The sequence below is a fragment of the Phocoena sinus genome, chromosome 19, assembly GCF_008692025.1.
Source record: "Phocoena sinus isolate mPhoSin1 chromosome 19, mPhoSin1.pri, whole genome shotgun sequence".
Lineage (NCBI taxonomy): Eukaryota > Metazoa > Chordata > Mammalia > Artiodactyla > Phocoenidae > Phocoena > Phocoena sinus.
The window spans coordinates 5,485,852-5,510,944 of NC_045781.1; the positions used below are offsets into that span (position 1 = coordinate 5,485,852).

Genomic DNA, 25,093 nt, shown 5'->3' on the forward strand with positions numbered 1-25,093 from the left:
GACTCGGGGAGCAGCCATCAGGAGAGGAGAGAGGCCCGCCGGACCCACAGCGATGAGACAGGTGTGTGTGTGAGTGCGTGTGTGTGTGACTGCGGCTGTGCGGGCGGGGGACCACCAGCACGTGTGCGACCACGTGTGTGCGGGGAACCGCCAGTGCTGGGGAGCTCGCGTGTGCTCCGGTGCCGGACAGCGACCCTGTGAGTGTGTGCCATCCCGCCTGTACGCGTGTCAGATGGGGCCTGACGGTGTTGACCTGACTATGAATCCGTGCACGTCTGTGTGCCCAGGAAAGGGAGAGGAGAGCTGTCTTTGCTTGACACGGGGCTCTGGGTTTTACTTTCAGGTGTTCAGTATATATGAAGTGGAGCCAAATGAAGTCGCCAATCTCCCGTCTCTCTTGACTGGTGAAAATAGCAATTTCATATGGTTCAGTCTCAACGGTTACTATTTTTTTCTGAAATTTGCATCTGCCCCATTGCTCCAGACCCACGGGTGGGTGTCTGTGTGTTGGTTGCCGCCTGGGCATCTCTTCCTGGTGTTTCTCCTTCCTGCTGAAGGGCGTGTGTCCTGGAGTTCACCTGTGTGGCTGTCAGTGGTGGTGGAGGGGGGCTGATGTCGGTTAGTTTCAGGATCACTAAATTCTAAGGGCAGGTGTCTGGAGTCATCTTTCAGAACATGAGTGTTTTCCTATGGGGGCACGCTCTGTGTGTCTCTCATCACGTGTGAGTATACGTGTGGAGTTGTGCGTCCATAGCCGACACGTGTTATCATGACTGTTGTTGGGTTTAGAACCCTCCAGGTACCCAGCCGTCTCGCTGATGCCCAGCATGAATTGGGCCACCCCCAGAAACTCAGGCAGAGACAGAGAAGGAGGATTCCAGAAGAAATAATACTTGCTAATACTGACCGGTTACTAGAACCAGGCTAAAAGCTGTACCTTAGCTCCGCCCTAGAGAGAAACATAATATAAGCCACATACATAATTTAAAAATTTCTAGTAACCACACTAAAAAGAGAAAAAGAAACAGGTGCAATTAACTTTAATAATAACATTTTCTTTAACCCAAGCTATCAGGAGTCGGCAAACTTTTTCAGTACCAGGCCAGACAGTCAATATTTGGGGTTTTGAGGGCCATACCATTGAGTATTGGCATAGTGAGAAATCAAGCTGTGTACAATACGTAATCAGATGAGCGTGGTGTGCCAATAATACGATGTAAGGACGCTGACGTTGGAATTTCATATAATTCTCTTTATTTCTTTATTTTTATTGAAGTATAGTTGATTGACAATGTCCTCTTAGTTTCAGGTGCACAGCAGTGTAATTCAGTTATATATATATTTTTACAGATTCTTTTCCCATATAAGTTATTACAAAATATTGGGTATACTTCCCTGTGCTATACAGTAGGTCCTTGTTGTTTATTTTACACATAATAGTGTGTATATTCATAAAATCTTCGTGTGCCACAAAGTATTTTTCTTCTTTTCACTTTTTTCAACCTTCTAAAAACATAAAAACTAATCTTAGCTTGCGGGGCCGTAGTGAAAAAGGAGGCCATAGTATGCCGACCCTCACTATATATCAAAAATATTATCATTTCAGTATGTAATCAACGCAAAAATATGAATGGGATACTTTACTTTCTTTTTTTCCCCACGTTCAGGCTTCATAATCCAGATGTGTGGCCCATCTCATGAAGATGCTATATTTTCACTGGAGATACTTGATCTGTATTTTTAGATTTTGTAAAATTTAGTTGAAAAAGAAGCTTCACAGACCCTACTTGTTCCAAACAGGCATAGAAGCTTTCCAATAACTGAATTAAGGATCATTATCTAAATTTAAACATTTAAATCGAATAAAATGAAAAATCCAGTTCCTCAGTGGTACGGGTTACATTTCAAGCGTCCTGTAGCCACATGTGGCTGGTGGGTCCCTTATTGGACAGTGCAGCTCTACAGCTTAGTGATTCATTTAACTCATCATAAGCCCAAGAGATGGGAACTGGTGACAGAGGAGGCGGTTTAGCATAGAGGACGGTGGAGCCTAGGACCTTGGACGAGAGAATACACCTCCTGATGCCTCAGTTTCCTTACTTGTAACAGGAGGGGGTAACAGTACCTACCTCCCATGGAGCAGTGCTTGGCACATGGAAGGGGCTAAACCCCCATTTTACAGATGAGAAAACAGAGGCACCTCCTCCCCTTTGATTCTGAGCTGTACCAGCCACATGTACTGGACACCTGGCCCTGCCAGCCACTCCTCCTGGCTAATCAATCCTCAGTTTTGCCATCTGTATGGTGGCAGCAGGAAACACTATCTGTGCCCCGGGGCGCTCCTGAGGAGTAAAGCCAGTATGTAAGGTTGTGGTTTAGTGATTGGATTCTTAGGGTTCAAATCTTGGCTTCTCTGACAGACTTGTGGTTGCCAAGGGGGAGGAGGGAAGGATTGGGAGTTTGGGATTAGCAGATGCAAACTATTCTATATAGAATGGATAAACAACAAGGTCTTCCTGTATAGCACAGGGAACTATATTCAATATCCTGTGATAAATTATAATGGAAAAGCATATGAAAAAGAATATATACGTTTAACTGAATCACTGCTGTACAGCAGAAATTAACACAACACTGTTAGTCAACTATACTGCAATAACAATTTTCTTAAATGCAACAAACAAAAAACTTGGCTTCTCTGCTTTCCAGGCAGACCTTGGGCAGGTTGCTGCATCTCTGTGTGAGTCAGTTGCCTCATCTGTAAAATGGGGATGGTAATCATAGTACCTACCTTATAGGGCTGTTGCGAGGACTCAAATAAGTTAGTTCCTATGAAAGGTTTAGAGCACTGCCTGGCGCATATCACATTGCATTCTCTTCTTTTAGATGTATATTAGTATTACTAGTATTATCTTAACACTGAGAAACCTTTATGAGATGAACCATTATTTTCTGTGCCACTAAGAAGGAGGCGGGAAACCTTTGTTAATTAAACTGTGACACTCCACTGAGTGTAATCTTCGTGGATTTAAAAGCTGTTAAAAATGTGAAAAAAAATGTATTAGAATCAATTGAAGCAGGCATTCAGCCTCGATAACTGTTTGCCACATTTATTTTCGTTAATGAAAATAACTTTGCAGTACCCAGGGGATTTTCTTTACGAAAAGGGTATGTTATCACTGGCCTGGAAACAAAACCCAGGGAGGGGGTTCTTTCCCCTTGGAGGCATTTCAGGACCCTCTTCCCTTTCCTATCCCCTCTCTCCGCTCCCTGGCAGGACGTGCCCAAGCCCAGCCCTGCAGCCCGCCACTGCTCCGGCCTGGCCCGGAGGGTGCTGACCATCGCCTTCGCGCTGCTCATCCTGGGCCTCATGACCTGGGCTTACGCCGCCGGCGTGCCGCTGGCCTCGGATCGCTACGGCCTCCTGGCCTTCGGCCTCTACGGGGCCTTCCTCTCGGTGCACCTGGTGGCGCAGAGCCTCTTCGCGTACCTGGAGCACCGGCGGGTGGCGGCGGCGGCGCGGCGGGCGGCGGCGCGGGGCCCTCCGGACGCTGCCACGGCGCGCAGCGTGGCGCTGACCATCTCCGCATACCAGGAGGACCCCGCGTACCTGCGCCAGTGCCTGGTGTCCGCGCGCGCCCTCGTGTACCCGCGTGCGCGGCTGCACATCCTCATGGTGGTGGACGGCAACCGCGCCGAGGACCTCTACATGGTCGACATGTTCCGCGAGGTCTTCGCCGACGAGGACCCCGCCACCTACGTGTGGGACAGCAACTACCACCAGCCGTGGGAACCTGCGGCGGCGGGCGCGGCGGGCGAGGGCGCCTACCGGGAGGTGGAGGCCGAGGATCCCGGGCGGCTGGCGGTGGAGGCGCTGGTGAGGACGCGCAGGTGCGTGTGCGTGGCGCAGCGCTGGGGCGGCAAGCGCGAGGTCATGTACACCGCCTTCAAGGCGCTCGGCGACTCGGTGGACTACGTGCAGGTGAGTGGAAGGCACCCGAGGCACTCGGGTGGAAGGCACGCACCGCATGCGTGGCCCTAACACCCCGAATCCCACTTCCCTCGGATCCCTCATTCAATCTAGAGATTAGAATGAACCTCTTCTTTCCTTCCTTTATTCATCCACCCATTCCGTGGAGAGATTCTTTCCTTCCCTCAATCATTCATACGCCCATTTATCCACCTGTCCAATAGGGAGATCACGCATTTATTTTTGTTCATTCATTTATCCACTCAACGAAGAGATTTCTTCCTTCTTTCTCTCGTGTCTTCGCTCATTTATCCATTTGATGCGGAGACTTTCCTTAACTCAGTCATTCACTCATCCATCCGTTTACCCATCCATTCAACATAAAGATTCATTCATCCATTCTATACAGAATGTCTCCCTCCCTCTTCCCTTTCCTTCTTTCATTGTAGTCCTTTTTGTTCTTCACTCATTCATTCATCTAATCAGCCAATATAGAGCTCATTCATTCCTTTATTTACTCACTCATTCAATGCAGATTCCATCTTTTCTTCATCTAATGTAGAGATTCTTTCTTTTACTCATTCGTGCATCCATCTGTCCATCCAATACGGCGATCACGCATTCACGTATTCATTCACTTATCCACTAAATGTAGAGATTGGTGCATTGTGTTTCTTCCCTTCCTCGTTCGTTCAGCGTTGAGATTCTCTTGTCCATTCACCCATCCGTTTACCTATCTATTCAACATAGAGATTTATTTGTTCACCTTGGCGTTCATTCATCCATTCAATGTAGTGGTTCATTCATTAACGCACTGCCTTGTTTTTTTTTTAATTGCTGCACGACAAATTTCCGCACATGTGGCAGCTTGAAACAAAACACATTTATTGTCTCAGAGCTTCCACGGGTTAGGGGTCTGGGCAAAGCTTAACTGGATCCTCTGTTCGTGGTATCATCAGGCTGCAGTCATGACGTCAGCTGGAGCTGGGTTTTATCTAGCGCTCAGGGACCTCTTCCAGGCTCATGTGTTTGTTGGCAGAATTTGTTTCTTTGCCATCATAGAACTCATGGCAGCTCGCCTCCTCAAGACCAGGAAGAGAAGGACTTCCCTGGTGGCGTAGTGGTTGAGAGTCCGCCTGCCGATGCAGGGGACACGGGTTCGTGCCCCGGTCCGGGAAGATCCCACATGCCGCGGAGCGGCTGGGCCCGTGAGCCATGGCCGCTGAGCCTGCGCGTCCGGAGCCTGTGCTCCGCAACGGGAGAGGCCGCGACAGCGAGAGGCCCGCGTACTGAAAAAAAAAAAAAAAAAAAGAAAGAAAGAAAGAAAGTGACTAAAAAATTCAAAGTTGTGTTCAGATTGGCTGCAGAGTGTCCCAGCTGCTCCCCTTCCCTTGGTGCCCTCCCCTCAATTACCAACCCCATGCAGGGATCTCGGCTGACCCTGGTCCCTTCCACCTGACAGGTCTGTGACTCAGACACGAGGCTGGACCCTGTGGCACTGCTGGAGCTGGTGCAGGTGCTAGACGAGGACCCCCGGGTAGGGGCTGTTGGGGGCGACGTGCGGATCCTTAACCCTCTGGACTCCTGGGTCAGCTTCCTAAGCAGCCTGCGGTACTGGGTGGCCTTCAACGTGGAGCGGGCTTGCCAGAGCTACTTCCACTGCGTGTCCTGCATCAGTGGTCCCCTAGGTGAGCAGGGGTAGGGCTTGGGAGGGCCATGGATGGGGCAGAGAGGGAAGGGAGAAGGGGAGCCAGAATGGATGGAAGACGTGATTGAGATTGGGGACAAAGATGGGGCTGGGGCAGGAACTGGGGATAGGGATAAGATTGGAAGCTGGAGGTGGGGATGGCTTTTGGTGTTGGGAATGGGCTGGAGAAAGGCTGTGGTTGGGGATTGGGATTGGGGCAGGGGGAGGGTTTGGGGAAGGAGAAGAGATGGGTTTGGAGTCAAGGACAGTGTTGGTGCTAGGTTTAGGGTTGGAGATGGGTTTTTGGATGAGGATGGGTAGCAGATGGGGCTGAGAATGGATGTGAGATTGGGGATGGGTTTGCAGTCAAAGTGGGTGTGGGTCAGCAACAGGACTGGGGCAAGTTTGGGATGGGTGTGGGGGTGAGGAGGGATTTGAGGTTGAGAACAGGACTGGGGCTGGAGTTGTCACTGGAGATGGGTTGAGAATGGGATTAAGATGGTTAAGGATGGGGTTGGGATTGGAGACGAGTTGGTTTGGAGCTAGGGCTGGGGATGGTGTTGGCAACAGGAGAGGCTGACGCTCCTGTACTCCCCTTCTGCACCTAGGCCTATATAGGAACAACCTCCTCCAGCAGTTCCTTGAGGCCTGGTACAACCAGAAGTTCCTGGGCACCCACTGCACCTTTGGGGATGACCGTCACCTCACCAACCGCATGCTTAGCATGGGCTATGCCACCAAGTAAGCCGAGGGGACAGGGTGTTTGGGTGCGTGCAGAGGCCAATGAGTATCCACACGTGTGTGTGTGTGTGTGCCTGTGCTGGAAACTCTCCAAACCTAAAGTAAATTTCAAGTGAGCTTTTAGGGGAGAGGAAAAGAAGCCATATGGAGCACAAGTGGCATTTGTGTTGGATCAGGGAGCAACACCCAGTGAGACTTTAGGGGAGAGTGGAAGATACCATAGGGGCATTTGCATTGAACCGTGTGACCCAGTGGACCCTTCTAAGTAGGGCAAGGTGAGGGTGGGAATTCCACCTAGAAGGTACAACCTCAGATGGGGCAAGATGGCTCTACCACAGAGAGCACAGATTACCCCAATCTGTGGGGAGAGAAAGAGATCGATGGAGTGGGATCTCACTAGTGAGAGAGTGAGTGAGAAGATTCAAGTGGGAGAGGAGGGGAGTGCCTCAACTCTAGTAAGTGCTTCAGGAAGAAGAGGTGTGATTCAATGAGGCTCGGTGGGTGTATGGGCTAGACCAGTGAAGTTCAGGGGAAAGGGATTTCTATGAAGTTCGACTCAGTGACAGCACCAGAGACAACTCGGGGTATACCAAGGGAACCCGGGCATTCATTCACTTGACAAATATTCTTTAAGTGCTGCCGAGGTTTTCAGCTCTGGGGATGCAGCAGCAAACAAAAGAGATGCAAATTCATGCTTACATTGACTGGGGAGACAGACAATAAATAAAATACGCAAGTAGAACATACGGTGTATTAGATAACGATCACGTGAAGGTGACACATAAAGCCAGGAAGTTTCTAGATAGGGAGTGAAATGTTAAATTAGGGTAAGATAAGGATGGGTGGGAAAATAGTGCAGCAAGGGAGAGAGTGTCAGGAGAGGACAGAGAGTCCACGGGGGTGGGGCTGGAGGTGTCCACGCATGAAAGGCTTGTGCGCCACAGTAAGAACTGTGAACTAAGATGAGGGAGCCACGAGGAGGGGGTTTGAGCAGAGGGGTGGCATGTTGCTCTAACAGGATCCCTCCAGCTGTTTTGAGTACAGACTGCAGGGAGGAAGAGGATTAGCAGGGAGGCCACTGAGGATGCCAAGTGACACAGGGGAAGGAGACTGGACACCGTCAAACAGTGCCCGCGGGGATAGACTAGTTTGACCCCTCCTAACAAACTGACTGCTGGAGGCCACCTAAGGTCATGCTCCGTACAAGCGATTCTAGCTTTGCGTGGGCTGGGCTGGAAACCGGGGAGGGATTGATTAGTAATGTCTGGCAGAGCCACTGGAAGGGAGCTTGATGGTTCCATGGAGAAGCTCTAACGCATGGGTTACCCTAGGTAGGAACCATGCCTGGCTTGTTCCTCACCATGGTGCCTGCCAAGAATAGTATTCGTAATAGATTAGTGATAGCATTAGTAATACCACAGTGATAATAGTAATGCCAGTAGTTAGATTAGTCATAATAAAAATAGTAGTAGTCGTTATCATCTATTGAGCAAGTACTATGTACTGGTCCTAAGCACTTAGCGTTTAATCCTCATCTATTAGGTAGGAACCATTATTGACCCCATTTCACACAGGAGAATGAGACAGGCTGGGACCTGGGACCTGGGGCCCTTTACTGCAGTGCTTGCGCCTAAACAACACCTCTCCTCCAGCAACAAAATACAAAGAAACTATAAGAGACTAAAAATAACTGCACACATACGCGGTTGGGGCAAATTATGAACAACAAGATACAAAAAGGCCCAAACTCAACCGCCACTTCTGAGGTGTGGGGAGCAAAAGCAGGGTCCTGCGCATGCGCACGATCCCTGCCTACGGCACCACCAAGGCGCTGGGCAGACCACCTAAGCTACCCCCTCCAGCCCACCCACAGATCCGCCCCGACCCTCACCCCGTGGAAGGGACCAGCTCGTCCCCGTGTCCCCTCCCCCTTCCCCCAGCGAGCCAGGGAACCTGTTACTTGCAGCAGGAGTCCCAGTAAAGCCTTACTGGAATTTCTCCTCTGGCCTTTTATCAATTTCTACTGATTAAAGAGTCCAAGGACGCAGGTGGGCATCAAGAACCCCGAGGCCCACAGAGGTCGAGAAAACTTGCCCCATGGCCATTTCTGGCTCCCGCTCTCTGTCCGGGGGCCCCAAGGAGAGCCGCGCTGACGGCCCTGCCTCCTCCCACCCGCCCAGGTACACCTCGCGGTCCCGCTGCTACTCGGAGACGCCCTCATCCTTCCTGCGCTGGCTGAGCCAGCAGACGCGCTGGTCCAAGTCGTACTTCCGCGAGTGGCTGTACAACGCGCTCTGGTGGCACCGGCACCACGCGTGGATGACCTACGAGGCGGTGGTCTCGGGCCTCTTCCCCTTCTTCGTGGCGGCCACGGTGCTCCGGCTCTTCTACGCGGGCCGCCCGTGGGCGCTGCTCTGGGTGCTGCTGTGCGTGCAGGGCGTGGCGCTGGCCAAGGCGGCCTTCGCGGCCTGGCTGCGGGGCTGCCTGCGGATGCTTCTGCTCTCGCTCTACGCGCCCCTCTACATGGGCGGCCTCCTGCCCGCCAAGTTCCTGGCGCTGGCGACCATGAACCAGAGCGGCTGGGGCACGTCGGGCCGCCGCCAGCTGGCCGCCAACTACGTCCCGGTGCTGCCGCTGGCCCTCTGGGCGCTGCTGCTGCTCGGGGGGCTGGTCCGCAGCGTGGTGCGCGAGGCCCGGGCCGACTGGAGCGGCCCCTCCCGCGCGGCCGAGGCCCGCCACCTGGCCGCGGGGGCCGGCGCCTACGTGGGCTACTGGGCCATCATGCTGACCTTCTACTGGGTGCGGGTGCGGAGGCTCTGCCGGAGGCGAGCGGAGGGCTACCGCGTCCAGGTGTGAGTCCAGGTGCGCGGGGCGCCCGCTCAGGGGGGTCCGGGGGCGGCCAGAGGAGACCTACCAGGGTCCCCGGAACCACGAACTTGCCGGGTGACCCTCTGGGCCTCAGTTGCCCTCCTCTGTGAAGTGAGGGGCTTGACCCAAGACTCTTCAGCCTGGACTCTTTGGGGGCTGGCAACTCTGGGTCTCTTGGGAGGGGTATTTATTGAACAGGGTGTGGGTTTTTAGGGGTGGGGGGGAATGGGCCCCCACATGCTGTCCTGTGGTCCCCGATTTCTCCCTGTTATTTAACCTCCATTTGTACTGTGTGATTAGGATATAATAATTTTATTTTCTTCCGAGCCTACCTCCTCCGTTCGTCTTCTTTTTATTTTTTTTTTTGAGAATTAAGGGGGCTGAATGGTTGAGAACTGGGAATTCGTGGCTCCATCTGGGGTGCCAGCTGTTTGAAACTAGACAGGATACCCTCCTTCCTCGGAGCCTGGACTCCCTCTTTGGAACGTAGTGATAGGGGTCCCATGGATCAGGGTTGTTTTGAGGGTGGAATTTCTCAACTCTTCATTCAGATACTTACAGAGCACCTACTATGTACCCGACACTATCATCTCATTTCATTCATTCTTTGATTCAATCGGCCACAAAAACATTTATCAATTTCCTGTTGAATTCCACACACTTTGCCAGGTTTGCAAATACAGAAGCAATTAAGAGGCAGAATTTGCCTTCCAGGAGCTCCTAGTCAATTAAGCAAAGAGACTGTGATCCCTAGTGAAGGATACCCAGACACATGCCTCTATGACTTCTGGTGTCACAGAGGTGGGACGATTTAAATTATGAAAACTATTAAAGATTAGAAATTCAGTTCCTCAGTTGCACTGGCCACAATTCTGGTGCTTCATGGCCACATGTGGCTGGTGGCTGCCATACTGGACAGGGCAGGTCTAGAACGTTTCCATCAGGGCAGAGTTCTACTGGACATTGCTGCTGTCCTGACCATTGATCCTGACCCCTGTCTTTTCTTTCATATCCGACATGCTGACCCGTCAGCAGATCCCACTGGTTCTACCTACATGACAGATCTAGGACCACCGCTCCTCAGCTTCACTGTCACTGCTTTGTCCCCGAGCTGCATCTCTTCCCTGCTACCTCATGCCTGGACTACCACCTAACAGTGACCTCTGCTTCCACCCTTGCCCCCTACGGTCTGTTAGCCATGCAGGAGCTATGTAAATCAAATCAAATCATGACATTCCTTGGCTCAAAAACCACCATGATCTCATACGGAGGAAAATCAAGAGCTTAGGGTGGCCAAGGTCCTGCATGAACTGGTCCCCTGTGTTCTCTCTGACCTCACTGCATACTCATTTCCTAAAGCCCTGCTCCCAGTGGATTGAACTCCTGGCTGTTCTTCCACACACCAGAAACACCCCTGCCTCAGGGCTTTTGCTCCTGCTGTTTCTTTTGCCTGGAGCGCTCTTAACACATTTATCCACATAGGTCATACCTCATCCCCTTCAAGTCTTTATTCTAGGGGCACCTTCTTGGGTGGGGCCTTGTCCAAAGATCCTATTGCTACCCTCCTCCCCCTGACATCCCCTATCTGTTTCCCTGCTTTATTTTCTTCATCACATATATTATCATATGCCTTGGTGCACATTTTTACATAATTTTCTTGTTTATTTTTTGACCATCGATGAGAATCTAAACTCCATGAGGGTGCAGATTTTTTTTAAATTAAAGTACAGCTGATGTACAATATTATATAAGTTTCAGGCATACAACAGATTCAATAATTTGTAGATTATACTCCACTTAAAGTTATTATAAAATATTGGCTATATTCCTTGTGCCGTACATTATATCCTTGTAGCGTATTTATTTTATACATAATAGTTTGTATCTCTTAATCCCCTCCGCCTATCTTGAGGGTGCAGATTTTTGTCTGTTCTGATTTCTTCATTGCTGTGTCTACGGTGCCTTGAAAATGCCTGGCACATAGTAAACGCTCAGTAAATATTTGCTGATTGAATGAATCAGTGAAGGGGAACACATCGGTGAATAAGAATATAAAGGAGCTTACCTTTTAAGTGGGGAAGACACAAAACCAAATTAAAAAATAAGTTTACATTAGGTCTGAACACGTATAATGCACAAGCTAAAATAGGGGGATGTTGGGAACTCCCTGGTGATCCAGTGGTTAGGGCTCAGTGCTTTCATTGTTGAGGGCCCGGGTTCGATCCCTGGTCAGGAACCAAGATCCACCAAACCTCGTGGCACAGCCAAAAAAAATAAAAAAATAAAAAATAAAATAAAATAGGGGGATGTCATGTGGGAGGAGGGGAGTCGTCAGAGGTGACATTTGAGCTGGGACCTGTGCAATGAGAGGGAGGTGGCTTTGTGAGGTTCAGAGTAAAGTCATTTCAAGTAGGAAGAACAGCATGTGCAAAGGCCCAGGGACAGGACTGAACTTTGCATGTTCAAGGGACAAAATAAAGAAGGCCAGTGGGGCTAGAGAGTAAAGAGGGGGAGGAGAGGGAGGTGGAGTCAGGCACATAAACACAGTGTCCGCCCACACAGCCTTGTCCTGGAGATTAAATGGGTCAATGCATGTAAAGGCCATTCAGGGGAAATCATAACTGAGTTAACTAGACAAAAAAGGGAACATTATTCTAGGCAGAAACTAGTATGTACCCAGGTCCTGGAGAGAATGAGAAGAATCATGATGAATACAACGAATGAGCAAAGGCCAGAGGAACTGCAAGATAGAAAGATCAAGGGGGAAGAGTGGGCTGGGACAAAGTTAACCAGAACCTTGGGGGCCTTTGGAGGCCTTCGCAAGGAACTGGATTTTGTTCCAATGGCAATGGGGAGCCACTGAAGGGTTCTGAGCAGAGGAGTGACCTGATCTGACAGACTTCAGAATATCACTCTAGAGATTGGGATTGACATATACACACTACTATATATAAAATAGATAACTAATAAGGACCTACTGTAGAGCACAGGGAACTCTACTCAATACTCTGTTAATGATCTGTATGGGAAAAGAATCTAAAAAGGAGTAGATATGTGTATATGTATAACTGATTCACTTTGCTGTACAGTATTGTAAATCAACTACAGTCTAGTAAAAATTAAAAAAAATAAAACCTTAGGGCTTCCCTGGTGGCGCAGTGGTTGAGAGTCCGCCTGCCGGTGCAGGGGACACGGGTTCGTGCCCCGGTCCGGGAAGATCCCACATGCCGTGGAGCGGCTGGGCCCATGAGCCATGGCCGCTGAGCCTGCGCGTCCGGAGCCTGTGCTCCGCAACGGGAGAGGCCACAGCAGTGAGAGGCCCGCGTACCGCAAAATAAATAAATAAATAAATAAATAAATAAATAAATAAATAAATAAATAAATAAAACCTTAGCCAAAGTAGCAAAAAAAAAAAAAAAAAAAAAAATCACTCTGGCTGCTTTGTGGAGAATGCACTGCACTGACACAAGCCTGAGCAGAGGCAGGGAGGCCAGTGGGGACTGGCTGCTGCAGTGATCCACACAAGAGACGGTGGCGGACCACAGAGAGAGAGCATCTCCATGAGATATTTAGGAATTGAAAAGGCTGAGATCTGGAACTAGATTGGAAGTGGAGGAGGAATTAAACGCAGCTTCGATCTCTGGTTGAGCAGCTGGGTGGATGATGGTGCCCTTTATGACAGCAAGAAAGTCTGGGGGGAAGAACAGGCTTTCAGGGCGATATCAAGGACTCTTTAAGGGTGACTGCTGCAGGTGGAAATGTCCAGGATGCTGCCAGAAATCCGGGGAGGGGTCTGGGCTTGCACCTAAAGCCTCATTACAGGACGTGCACTGCGACAGCTGCGCCTATTACCGTCGTTATGGGGGCATGGGCACCTGGGCATCTTTGGGGTGTGCCACTCTTCCTCCTAAGTTAGTAGTGACCACCTTCGAAGATGAAAGAATCTAGAGAGCTGAAATAGATTCTTTATTTTAGGGATGGAAATAGGATAAAAAAGATACCTTTGTTAGTCGCCGCTGCAGTACCATCGAAAGAACATCCTGGGGAAAAAAGGAGATGTTCGTGTGTGTGTGTGGGAGAGGCTGGGGACCAGAAATCTGGGTCCAGGAGCCTAGGTCCCAAAGGTGGGTGATAGGGCTTGGACTCTTAGATCTGAGAAAATAGGGGTTGGGGGTTATGACTCCTGGTCTGAGGAAGGACAGGGTGGGGGCCTGGACTCCTAAGAGGGTCTGGCGACTCAGACTTCTGGATCTGAGGGAGGAGGGGCTGGGAACGGAGAGCCAGATGCTGGGATTCTGGGGTCCCAGGGACTCACCACGCCAGCACGGTCGCACTGGCTGAGGCTAAGGCCATAGCGGCCGCGAGCAGGCACTGATTGCCCGGCGTTAGAGCCTCGGGCCTGGCCAGCAGCTCGCCCAGGCTGGGCGTCCAGGGTTCGATCATCTCCCCCTCCCGTGGCGTCCAGCGCAACACTTCCCGAAAAGAGACCTGGAGCTCAGTCTCCCCGCGCGGTGGCGGACCTGTCACTGCGGGGACGCGCACGTCAGCCGGGCACGAGCCCCACCCCTCACGTAGCCCCGCCCCTGCCGCGCAGCTCCGCCCCGCCCGCACCATTCAGAAAGAAGTAGAGCCGCGCCAGGGGGCGCTGGTCGTGTGTGATCACGCAAGAGAAGGTCCCGCGGTGCGTGGGCTGCACCGGCCGGATCCGTGCCAGGTATCCTCGGGCCCGCGGAATCTCTCGGAAGTAGGACAGGTCCTGAGTCCGGAGCTGCGGGACGCTTGGGCTGGAGCGGCGAGAGGAGGAGGGCCCCCAGCCCCGGGCCCAGAAGAGATTCTCTCCGCCCCGACTCGCCAAACCACAACGTAAAGCCCCGCCCCCGAGCTAGACCGCGACTTTCTGAGCCCTGGCCCCACCCTCAGCTCTTATTCGCCGATCTTTCACGCATAGGCCCGCCTCCTAAGTCTTGACTCCGCCTCTTGGGCCTAGTATTTGCTCTCCCGCCGAAAACTACGGATAACCCACCCCTGAGCTCTGGTTCTGCATTGTGAGCTTGCCCCTTACCCTTAAATGCCGAGACCCTCCCCTTACACGAAGTCTGAATCTAGACCGAGTCCCACCCTCTGCATCCTGACTCCCCATCCTCTAGTAAAGCATAACCCGCCTCCCGTCTTCATGCTGGACCCTCCCCGACTCACACCTCCTCCTGCGAACTTCCAGGAATAGGTGATCTCTTCCTTAGGCAGCTGGAAGTTCACAGTGCAAAAGAACATAGCCTGATGACCCCGAGTCACCGTCAAGTCCTGAACTGAAGACAAGTCCTCATCACCGCCTCGGCCCGCCCACGTCCGGCCCCGCCCCAGACCACGCCCCCTCCGCACTCAGCTCCCTTTTCCAGTTTTTCAGGTTTCTTGCCCTTCAAGGCCACGCCCCTCACCTGGGCAGTCTAACGGGAGGTCGCAGACCGTAGAGTAGCATCCTCGGCAGCGGAAACGCCGGGCGACCTCCTGGAGTCCTATGGGACGGGAACGCTGGATCTGGGCGCCATCTGCCTCCCCTAGTCCGGGTCCCTTCGGCCACCTTAAGGTCTATTTAACCTTGGATTCTACCTGCCAGACAGAATCTGGGCCCCGCCTTCCCTGTGCTCATTGGCCAGCTCTCACCACGCTCCAGCCTCTAGGATCCCTATTGGTTTGCTTTGGTTTTCGGACCCGCCTTTTATGAGGTTTGTGAACAATACCTGGTTTACTTACTTTTCCCCGGGGCTCGTATTGGCCCCCTTCGGATCAGAGGCTCACCCGTCCTCTCCCATTTGTCCCAGGTTTCGACCCCTACCACCCCGCTTCCCCCGCAATTCTGAGCTCTGAATGATGTGCTTACCGCAGGGACGGATGCAGGCCTGGACTGCGGAGACAAAGCAAGCGTTACTACCCTGGAAGTCGCGGCAGGTGCCCACCTGAAGTTCCCCTAGAGGAAACGTTTCTGGGCCGGATGCATTCCTCCAAGAGGACAGAGCCAGGCCTGACGCGGTCCACCTAGGGGGCGGGACCAAGCCTGCAGCATTCCACCTGTAGGCGGGGCCAGGCCTGCAGCATTCCACTAAGAGGTCAGGCACAGGCCTGCTGTTAGCGTCTAGGACGGGGTGGGGGGAAAAGGGCGGCAGGCCTGCTGCTCTCACCAAGGAAGCAGGGCCAGTTCCGGTGTATTCCGTCAAACGGGGCGGGCTTAGATCCTGGGCGATGCTCGGAGGGGACAAAGTCTAACTAGGGGGCCCGGTTAGAGGTGTGATCAGGCTGGAAGTAGCCCCTAAGGCGGCCCGGTTGGAAAGGAAACCTTTCAGAGTGCACAGGGCCAGACACAGAGATACAGGGAGAGGCCCGGGCTAATCTGGGACAGGACCGTCCTAAGAAGCGTCCCAGCTAGAGATAACCTTCCGTCGGAGGGGCGGGGCCGGACCCAGAGTGGTCCAAGCAGAGGAAGAGGCTGTGTCCCGAGTGACCCACCAAGGGAAGCTCGGCTCAGAGAGCGGGCCAGGGGTTTGCGCTGAAGGGAGCAGATGGGGGTCTCGGGAGTGGGGTTTTCTAATTGTCTGTGCCTAGGGGAAGGAGATGGTCTATTTTACCTTCTTTAAGCTGTGATATAACCTTCTGCATTTTCTCCGCGGCATGAGGAAAGGCAACCCGAAAGGACCCTGGAGGGTAGAGGGAGTCCTTGTAGTAAAGACTCTTCCCGAAGACTGGCCGAGCTTGACAGGACTCGCTGTCATCGTGCCTGTGCCCCTCCCCCAGCCCCTGTCTACCCCAAAGGCTGACAAATCCCCAAATCTCCTTCCTTCTGCTGACTCTGGACTAACCTCTCTGATGGAACCCCTCAGCATCATCTGTGTTATCTTGTTGAGGGGAAAGGGGAGGATAAAGATCACATTTCTTCCAAGGCCTATGAGGCTCTATGGTCTGGCTTACTCTCCCTCTCTACTCCATCCCTAATACCCACCTTTCATTTCCCCTAATATGAAAAGAGCCATATTCTCTAGCACTTCAGGGCCTTTGCACGTGCCACCTTCAGTTTCCAGCACATCTCTACCCCTACTCCTACTCATCCTTCATGTCACACATTGTGCCACCTCCTTAGAGGTTTTCCCTGACAAGTATAATCTAATCCAGTCCCCTATTTTTGTCTCTAATAGTGCTGCATTCATTCCATTATAGCTCTCACCAGTTTGCAAATACATTTTTTTTTTTCCGGTACGCGGGCCTCTCACTGCTGTGGCCTCTCCCGTCGCAGAGCACAGGCTCCGGACGCGCAGGCTCAGCGGCCATGGCTCACGGACCCAGCCGCTCCGCGGCATGTGGGATCTTCCCGGACCGGGGCACGAACCCGTGTCCCCTGCATCGGCAGGTGGATTCTCAACCACTGCGCCACCAGGGAAGCCCGCAAATACATATTTTATATATACATAGTGATCATTTAAGTCTGTCTCTTAGTGCTATGTCCTCAGAACCCAGGAGAGGGCCCTGAGTCTTAGAAATAAGTAGGTATAGAATGAATTCCAGGATCCAACTGGAATGGAGACCACAGCTGGAGGCAGTGACCCCAATCCATCCTTTGGATGTGTTATATTTGGCCTGGAAAGTGTTTTTTAAAATGAACCAGTTGCCATCATATAAAATTTGGGAAAAGTCACATAAAATGTTTGGCATCCCTTTAAGAAACTTGGAAGAGCTGTAAGAGAGACTGTATTTCCATGAGGCAGCCTCCCCCTTCAGACAGGGCACACACCCACTTTTACAGAGCTCCCAGCCTCTTCATTTCTATCCCTCTTTCACTCCTCTTTTCCCCCTTTCTTTTCTTTCTCTTCTTTAATTTTTTTTTTTTTTTTTTTGGCATGCTACATGGCACCATGTGGGATCTTAGTTCCCCGACCAGGTATCGAACCTGTGCCCCCTGCAGTGGAAGCGTGGAGTCCTAACCACCAGGGAAGTCCCTCACTCTTTTTATGTTCTCTGTCCTTATGGATGTTTGAGTTTTGACCACTGAAATGGCCTCCAAGCTATAATGTTTTGGGGCTTTTTCAAAGTGGATGGGTGGAATGATTTACCCATCATTTCAAAGTGGATGGGTGGTTTTGGAAATCAAGAAACGTGGCAGTATCCTATGGGCTGAATTGTCTCCCTCCCAAATTCATATGTTGAAGTCCTAACCCCCAGTCCTTCAGAATGTAACTGTACTTGGAGATAGAGTCTTAAGGAGGTAATTAGGTTAAAATGAGGTCTTTAGGGTGGGCCTTAATCCAATATGACTGATGTCCTTAGAAGAATAGGAAATTTGGACACAGACACAGAGGGAAGCCAGTCATCTACAAGCCAAGGAGAGAGGCCTCAGAAGAAACCAACCCTGCTGACACTGACTCCTTGATTTTGGACTTCTAGCCTCCAAAATTGTGAACAAATAAATTTCTGTTATTTAAGCCACCCAGTTTGTGGTATTTTGTTACAGCAGCCCTAGCAAACAAATACACAGGGATTGCCAGTTGCCTCAAAATATCTATTTTCTCTTTAGTAACATAATACTGCATTTTAGCTGAGAAAGCACCCTTCCTGGCTTCAGCTAAAAGACTGCATTTCCCAACCTCCCTTGCAGCTAGTTGTGGTCATGTGACTTAGCTGTGATCATATGACCAACTTCTGCTCCTTGAGATTAAGTGCAAATGTCATGTGTGAGTTACAGAAAGCAGGCTTAAGAGAGAAATGGTGACATATTATTGACCCCTTCCCCTTCCTCCATCCTGTTGCCTGAAACTTAGATTTGATGGCTGGCGCTCTAGCAGTTATAAAGGACCATGAGGATAAGGGGGTATACCCTAAGATGGTAAGGCAGAAAGCTGGAAGGGGCTTGGGTTCCCAGGAAAATGGAGCTGCCATACTAGCCTTAAGTGCCTACCTCAAGACTTATTTTTTATGGGAGAAATAAACTTCTAGCTTACTTAAGCCATTGCAGGTTTCTCTGCAATTTAAAACCATACAAAACAGAAGGGAATTGAGAAAATTGGCAAGAGAATGGCTGAAGTGATGATCATTGGGTAGAAGCTGGAGGGGGTGCTGAAGCCAGGAAGCAGGTTCAAAATGAGGGGTCAAGGACTTAGTGGTCTCTCCTTGGCCACAAGGCAGGCATGTGGTCTGGAGATGGCAGGATGGTCGGGAGGATGTGGTCCGAGTCGGGTGCTCAAATGAGAGGCCAGGATGTTGGAGGAGGCATCTAAGGAATATCTGTGGACCAAACCAAATGACTCACGGGGAAGGGATACACCAAGTCAGCCATGGGGCAGGGGAGAAGCATGGGAGTAAAGTAGGGATGGAGTGAAATAACCGGAGACGCCAAGGGGCAGGGGCTATATCAACTGAACCACAAGGGGGCGCGGGTGGATGTTATAAAGTCTCCCCCCAAAGAGGTGCTTCATTAGGAACTTCAACTGTTTCTGATCATCTGGGTTTGAGTCCTGTCTCTTCCAATGATAAACACACCTGTCACACACCTGAGCTAGCCATCACACATCCTCCTCCCTATGTGACCTCGGCCAAGTATTTAACCTTCCTGATCCTCAGTTTCCTCGTTCATAAAACGGGGACAATATTGGTGTCTACCTCACAGGGTTGGCGGGGAGGATTTAATGTCATACAACATAAAAGCATTCCCCTTCCAAACTATGTGCCAGGTACCATTTAATGACCATGTGGGATAATGTCTCTAAGTGCTTGGAATGGTGCCTGGCACACCGTGTCATAGAAGGGTCAACTACTGGTATTACCATCCCCAAGTTTGAGATGGGGAAACCAAGGCACAGAGAGGTTAGGAAGGCAGCCCAAGGTCACATAGCTAGATTTGAACCCAGGTGGTCCAACTCCAGAGCCTCCACATGCGACTACTACCTGTGGTACATACACTGCCCTCCTTGACACCATATTATCCATTCCATGGTTTATATACACTAACAGTGTCACCTGCCACCACCGGGAGCCACTCTGAGTCAGCACGTCCATCTCTCAGGTCCTCCATTTGGGAGAGACCCGGGAGTCATCCTCGATTCTCCCCATACCCCTCACCCCATATATGTCTGGTCCAGACATCTCCTGGGTCCATCCTCCCTGTCTAGCTGAGCCCCAACTTGCCCATCTGGAAAATGGGGCTATAAAACTCCACCTCATAGGGCTGATACAAGGATATCCTTTAGGAAGATAATTAACAAGTAACTCTGCCAGGACGTCACTGGTGGTCCAGTGGTTTAGACTCTGAGCTTCCACTGCAGGGGGCATGGGTTCGATCCCTGTTCAGGGAACTAAGATCCCGCATGCCACACTGAGTGGCCAGCAAAAAAATATATAAACAAAACACAGCATTTTCCATATAAGGGGCAGGTTGGTCTGGGCCCACCTGAACCACCACATCTGGTCCGAGCCACCACTGACCTCACTGGTCTCTCTGCTTCTGCCCTTGACCCATGTGGCCTTAGTCAGACCCCCTCCTTCCTTAAAAATCTTCCAGTGGCTTCCCCATATCAAGAGCAAAAGCCGAAGAGACTGGCTAAAGTGATGGTCACTGAGTATAAGCTGGAAAGAGGAGCCACCTTGGCTAAAGTCAGACCAAGGGCCCACCATAGTGGTTCTCAAAGTGTGTCCCTAGAACAGCAGCAGCAGCTCCTGGGAACTTGTTAGCAATGTCCATTTCTGGGCCCCACCTCAGACCTACTGCTCAGAAACAGAGAGAGGGGCCCAGGAGTCTGCACTTTAATAAGCTCCCAGGAGAGTCTGACATACACCGTGGGGCTAGAGAACCACTGGCCCCAGGGCCTTTGCACTGGCTCTCCCCTCTGCCTGGAAGCTCTCTTCCCAGGTTATCTGCATGGCTCTCACTGTCCCCTCGTTCCAGTCTTTGCTCAATTGGACCTTCTCATTTGCAACTCTCCTGATCACCCCAATGGCCACCCCGTTCTGTTCCCCTTCTGTTTTCCTCCACAGCACAGATCACCAACTGACATCAACGGCATTTCACTTGTTATGTTTAATAATCAACATAAGCAACCTGAGGGCAGGTGGCTTGCGGTTTCGGTCACAGCTGTGTCCCTGGTGGTGTTCCTGGCACATTCAATAAATATCTGTGGAGTAACAGCTTCTCCCAGCCTCCAGTCTCCCTCCAGTCCGTCCTCCATGTGGCCCCAGAGGATCTTTCTACATGCAGAGCTGACCCTGCCCTTCCCCGGCTCACAGCCCTGCTCCTTCAGGACAGAGTGTCAAGTCTCCCTGACTCCCAGCTGAACCCTGGATGTCCCCCAGGCCCCTCGCAGTCATTACATCCTCGCCCAGCTGGCCATCTGCCCCCACCCCTGCTCTTCCTCCCAGGCTCCCGGTCTCAGGGATGACCCACTGCCCCCTCAGGCACGGAGGCAGACCACGGACACGGTCCCTAATCCTCCTCTTCCCCTTTTCCTGAACAGCTCATCAGATCCAAGCCCCATCCCTCCTGCCCTTGACTCTCTCTACCCGATTCCCTCTTCTCCACCTTCACAATCCCCACCCCAGCTCTGGCTTCCTTCACAGCAGCCTCCACCCAGGCCTCCCAGCCTCCACTCTCTCCCCTGCTCCAGTCGGTCCCACACACAGCCCTCGCCAGGGTCTTCTACACTCAGAGCTGGACTTGTTTCTGCTCTTTTCAAAACCTTGTGTGACAAGTTGGCCTAAACCAGGGAGAACAGGCATCTCCTGGAATCTTCCTCCCTCCTCCCCAGTCAGCTCTGAGTTCCTCAGCTCTCCCTTTGGGGGTAGGGGATCCGCAGCTGAAGTCTTCTCCATGCTGGACCCCCCGGGCGCCCCCTGGATAGATGGGAACCTCCTCATGCTTAGGGATCTTTGTCAAAGAAGCTCCGTGGCAAGAGCAGGAAGCGAAAGAAGTAACAGCTAAGATGTAGAAATGAGTGCAGAGCCCCCAGACCACTGACGTGGCCAGTTAATGCTGCAAAGCAGTGAGCGCTCCCACCCCCAGTCTCCAGCACACTGCGGGCGTGGGGGTGGGGGGGGATCCTGTGTCACGTGACCACGGTGGCCTGCTGCGATCACTGCTCATGCTGTCCCTCGGTCGCAAGGGTCGCCCCAGCCCTGAGGTCCCTCCCCACCGGCACATGCATGTGTTTCTCTGGAGTGTGTGTCTCACCCACCCCAAGGCTGTCACGTGTGCCTGTCTCCCTTCACAGCTGTCACCTGAATCATCCTCTCTCTCCCTGCTCCTACCTGTCTTCCGGCCCCCTAATAGCCTCACATGTCAAAAATGTGGAATTATTTTGTTAACTGTAGGGAATATGTGTGTTTTATCCTAGAGGACGATCTCTTCCCTGAAGTCTGTCTCACTGGAGGAGCCCTGCCTCTCACTGAGCTCTGAGGCCACCCTGGGAGGCAAGGAGATTGTCCCATCTCTCAGATGGGTAAGTTGAGGCCCGGGGGGGCGGCGGGGCCGTGATGCATCCAGAATCTCATAGCCAGGAAGAGGGCAAGCCACACAGTGAGGTCAGAACGCACATCTCCCTGATCCCAGCTGGCTTGAGACTCTAAGTTACTTCTGCACTGTCTCCACCAGCCCCTGCCCATCTCCTCTCCCCGACAAGGCTGCCCAGCTCCCTCAGCTTCCAAGCGTCACCTCCTCCGAGATCACTGTCAAGTTCTGGGCTTTCCCCCCGCACAAACATCCATCTCCTGGGGGCTCCAAGCCCACATCTCCCACCGCTGCCGGCCCCGCCCCACTCACCCTGGGCAGCGGCCACCTCCTGCAGGGAGTGGGTCATCTGGGTGAAGGCGTCGTGCAGGTGGCTCCTTTCATCGTAGTCTGGGGGTCGGAGGCAGGAGCTGGGGCGAAGCGGTTCCCCCAACACCACATCCCCAAAGTGGACCTTCCTCTGCCTCTCTCTGAGTCTCTGGCCCCCGCAAAGCCTCTGTCCTCCCGTCTCTGAGCCTCTGGCCCCTGCAAAGTCTCTGTCCTCCCGTCTCTGAGTCTCTGGCCCCCGCAAAGTCTCTGTTCTCCTGTCTCTGGCCCCCGCAAAGCCTCTGTCCTCCCGTCTCTGAGTCTCTGGTCCCCGCAAAGCCTCTGTCCTCCCGTCTCTGGCCCCCGCAAAGCCTCTGTCCTCCCGTCTCTGAGTCTTTGGCCCCCGCAAAGTCTCTGTCCTCCTGTCTCTGAGTCTCTGGCCCCCGCAAAACATCTGTCCTCCTGTCTCTGAGTCTCTGGCCCCCGCAAAGTCTCTGTCCTCCCGTCTCTGGCCCCCGCAAAGCCTCTGTCCTCCTGTCTCTGAGTCTCTGGCCCCCGCAAAGTCTCTGTCCTCCCGTCTCTGAGTCTCTGGCCCCCGCAAAGCCTCTGTCCTCCTGTCTCTGAGTCTCTGGCCCCCGCAAAGCCTCTGTCCTCCCGTCTCTGAGTCTCTGGCCCCCGCAAAGCCTCTGTCCTCCTGTCTCTGAGTCTCTGGCCCCCGCAAAGCCTTTGTCCTCCTGTCTGAGTCTCTGGCCCCCGCAAAGTCTCTGTCCTCCCGTCTCTGGCCCCAGCAAAGTCTCTGTCCTCCCGTCTCTGAGTCTCTGGCCCCCGCAAAGCCTCTGTCCTCCTGTCTCTGAGTCTCTGGCCCCCGCAAAGTCTCCATCCTCCCGTCTCTGAGCCTTTGTTCCCCTCAGTCTCTCCAGGCCTCTCTGGTCCCTCCCTCCACATGCCCCCCTCGGGGCCCTGGAGGATGTGGGGTGTCTCCTCACTGATTTCAGTGTCCTGGAGGCCCTTAAAGGCATCTGTTAAGGCCTCCTCACACTTCCCGAGGTCGGGGCTCTCCAGGCCGGCGAAGATCTGGCAGATTTGGAGGCGCTCATTGTAAGACGTGAAGCAGAGGAGACAGGCCCAGGCGGAGGCCCGGAAGACCATGAGGGCCACCAGGGCGGACGGCACAGCGCTCCCTGCGGCCAGAAGGGCCATAGCGGATGGTCTCAGCCTGTGGAGAAGCTGGAGACTTTTGTGAGGTCACAGTGGTGTGGGGGAGGGGCTCAAGATACAGGGTCAGAGGTCGGGTTTCAGTCTCCAGTCCAATGTCAGGCTCCAGGGTTTTCAGGGAGGAAGGGTGTGTCCGGTCAGGGGTCAGGGGTCGGACCCCAGGCTGATGGCTGGGCCGGATGCCAGGCTCCCAAGAACCTCACCTGTGACCCTGGACGTCCTCACAGGTTAAAGGGTCTCAGGGACCCAGAGGCCGGCAGTACGGTGTGCGGGGGCCCGCCAAGCCCTGGGGTGTGGTAGTGGGGTGCAGCAGAAATGGACATGGCACAGAGACACCGTGAGGGCCCGAAAGACAGAAACCAAGCCATGGAGAGACAGCGGGAGCGTCAGAGACCCAGAAAGCACCATAAGAGACAGATGGAGACAGGGTCTCAGAGGTCACTGTGCAGAGACCCAGCGGAGATGGAGAGACAGAGAGGAAGCAAAGCAGAGATATCTTGATGGGAGAGAAACTCTTTGAGGGAAGGGGCAGGAAGGAATGTAGGGACGAGGACACGAGGAACAGCCCAGCCTCTCCTCCCACGATCCCTGCGGCAGCCCCTCTCCCCAGCCTGGCGGGGTGGGGCAGGGGACCGGGGTCAGAGGTCCCCGCCGGGCCGTCCCGTGCAGGGCGCAGCCTGGGGAAAGCTAGGAGGCCGTATAGTGATCTCCGTGGGTGTCCTCCTCAACTATACAACCTCCTACCTCAGCCCGGGGGGCGCGGCAGGTGGACAGACAGACGGATGGACTGGACGGACAGACGGGGGCCAGGGAGGGCGGGGAGGGCCGGGGAGGCCCCAGCCGCGATGGTGAGCCCCCGACACGGACCCACAGACACGAGCTTGTGTGCGGCGAAGGCCCCGCAAGGTCGGTTCTACGGGTGGGTGCCAGGACCCAGGAATGCGAGCCCCCGGCCCCCTCCTCCCCAAGGAACCCAGGAGTCAGCCCCTCGGCCCCTTCCTCACCAGGGACCCAAGAATTCAGGCCCCAGGCCCCTTCCTCCCCACGGGTCCCCGCAATCCAGGCCCCCTAGCCTCCTCTCCTCCCCCAGATTCAGAAGCCCAAGTCCACAGCCCCCTTCTCCACTGGGGACCCAGGAAGCCAGGCCCCCCAGCCCCCTCACTCAGACCTGGGAGTCCGGCCAGGCCTGCCTCCTTGGAGAAGACACAGCCTGGCTTCCTGGATCCCGGGTCAGAGGGAACCTCCCCTGTTTTGGAGTTTGGTCCCTTGGACAAGACAGTTCCCTACCTACCTGTCAGATTCAGAAATCCAGGACCGGTGTGGAGACCGCCCACGGGATACAAAACCGTCAAAGCCTTTCTGGGTATTTTTTCCCCTCTCTCTTCCCTTCTTTTGGCCTCTCAACATGCACAACACTGACAGCTACGATCCCTGAGCGCTGATACCGCCCCAGGCCTCTGTCATGTGGCAGGCAGGGGCTCAAGGTGCCATCAGCACCCCCATTTTGCAGGTGGGAAGGCTGAGCCCCAGTCAGCTGGTGAGTGGGAGGGGCCAGGCCTGCAAGGTGGCGGGACCAGCACCCACGCTTCCCCACCCCTGGGCTGAGTCTGCACCTGAGAGCCTCCGCCTCTGTCCAGCGCTCGTCTGTCTTGCTCTCACTGTCTCCGGCTCCATCTCCATCTTTCTGGTTCTCTCTCCCCGTCCTGCCGTGTTGCCGCTGGCTCAGTCTCCGTCTTACCTGGTCTCCATTTCCTCCAGCCTCTGCACGCTTCTCCCCGCTCTGCGCTGCCCACCCTCCCCCTCAGCTCGGCCTTCTCCTTGCTCAGTCCTC

At 53.2% G+C, this 25,093-nt stretch overlaps 2 protein-coding genes across 13 annotated transcripts; one reads left to right on the forward strand and one right to left on the reverse strand.

The window, feature by feature from the left end:
- Positions 1 to 11,081, forward strand: HAS1 (hyaluronan synthase 1). The gene is made up of 5 exons (XM_032612729.1): positions 1 to 61; positions 3,278 to 3,982; positions 5,433 to 5,658; positions 6,266 to 6,398; positions 8,579 to 11,081. Exons 1-5 carry the CDS (start codon positions 53 to 55, stop codon positions 9,252 to 9,254), a joined length of 1,749 nt encoding a protein of 582 aa, XP_032468620.1. The 5' UTR covers positions 1 to 52; the 3' UTR covers positions 9,255 to 11,081.
- On the reverse strand, positions 4,813 to 24,717 carry SPACA6 (sperm acrosome associated 6). 12 transcript variants are annotated; one of them, XM_032612798.1, is made up of 9 exons: positions 22,054 to 23,046; positions 15,887 to 15,955; positions 15,145 to 15,168; positions 14,702 to 14,779; positions 14,463 to 14,572; positions 13,878 to 14,034; positions 13,582 to 13,792; positions 13,268 to 13,306; positions 5,567 to 5,674 (listed from the first exon to the last, which is right to left on the reverse strand). In XM_032612798.1, the coding sequence occupies exons 1-8, from the start codon at positions 22,925 to 22,927 to the stop codon at positions 13,273 to 13,275; spliced, it is 1,557 nt and encodes a 518-aa protein (XP_032468689.1). In that variant the 5' UTR covers positions 22,928 to 23,046; the 3' UTR covers positions 5,567 to 5,674; positions 13,268 to 13,272. The 12 variants fall into 12 exon arrangements, 7 of the variants coding, with proteins under 7 accessions (XP_032468691.1, XP_032468689.1, XP_032468687.1 ...); XM_032612796.1 differs by lacking the exon at positions 5,567 to 5,674 and adding an exon at positions 11,168 to 11,531; XM_032612802.1 differs by lacking the exon at positions 5,567 to 5,674 and having other exon boundaries at positions 13,215 to 13,306; positions 22,054 to 22,131; positions 23,034 to 24,717.
- Positions 24,718 to 25,093: the final 376 nt, after the last annotated feature.

Bases quoted from the DNA above. Each gene is read 5' to 3' on its own strand.
- HAS1 (XM_032612729.1), top strand. The intron at 3,983-5,432 runs GTGAGTGGAAGG...TCCACCTGACAG, and splicing joins ACTCGGTGGACTACGTGCAG to GTCTGTGACTCAGACACGAG. The intron at 6,399-8,578 runs GTAAGCCGAGGG...CCACCCGCCCAG, and splicing joins AGCATGGGCTATGCCACCAA to GTACACCTCGCGGTCCCGCT.
- SPACA6 (XM_032612798.1), bottom strand. From the start codon at position 22,927: ATGGAGACTTTGCGGGGGCCAGAGACTCAGAGACAGGAGGACAGAGGC. The intron at 13,793-13,877 runs GTGCGGGCGGGG...GCGTCCCCGCAG, and splicing joins GCTCTACTTCTTTCTGAATG to TGACAGGTCCGCCACCGCGC. The intron at 13,307-13,581 runs GTGAGTCCCTGG...TTTTTTCCCCAG, and splicing joins AGTGCGACCGTGCTGGCGTG to GATGTTCTTTCGATGGTACT.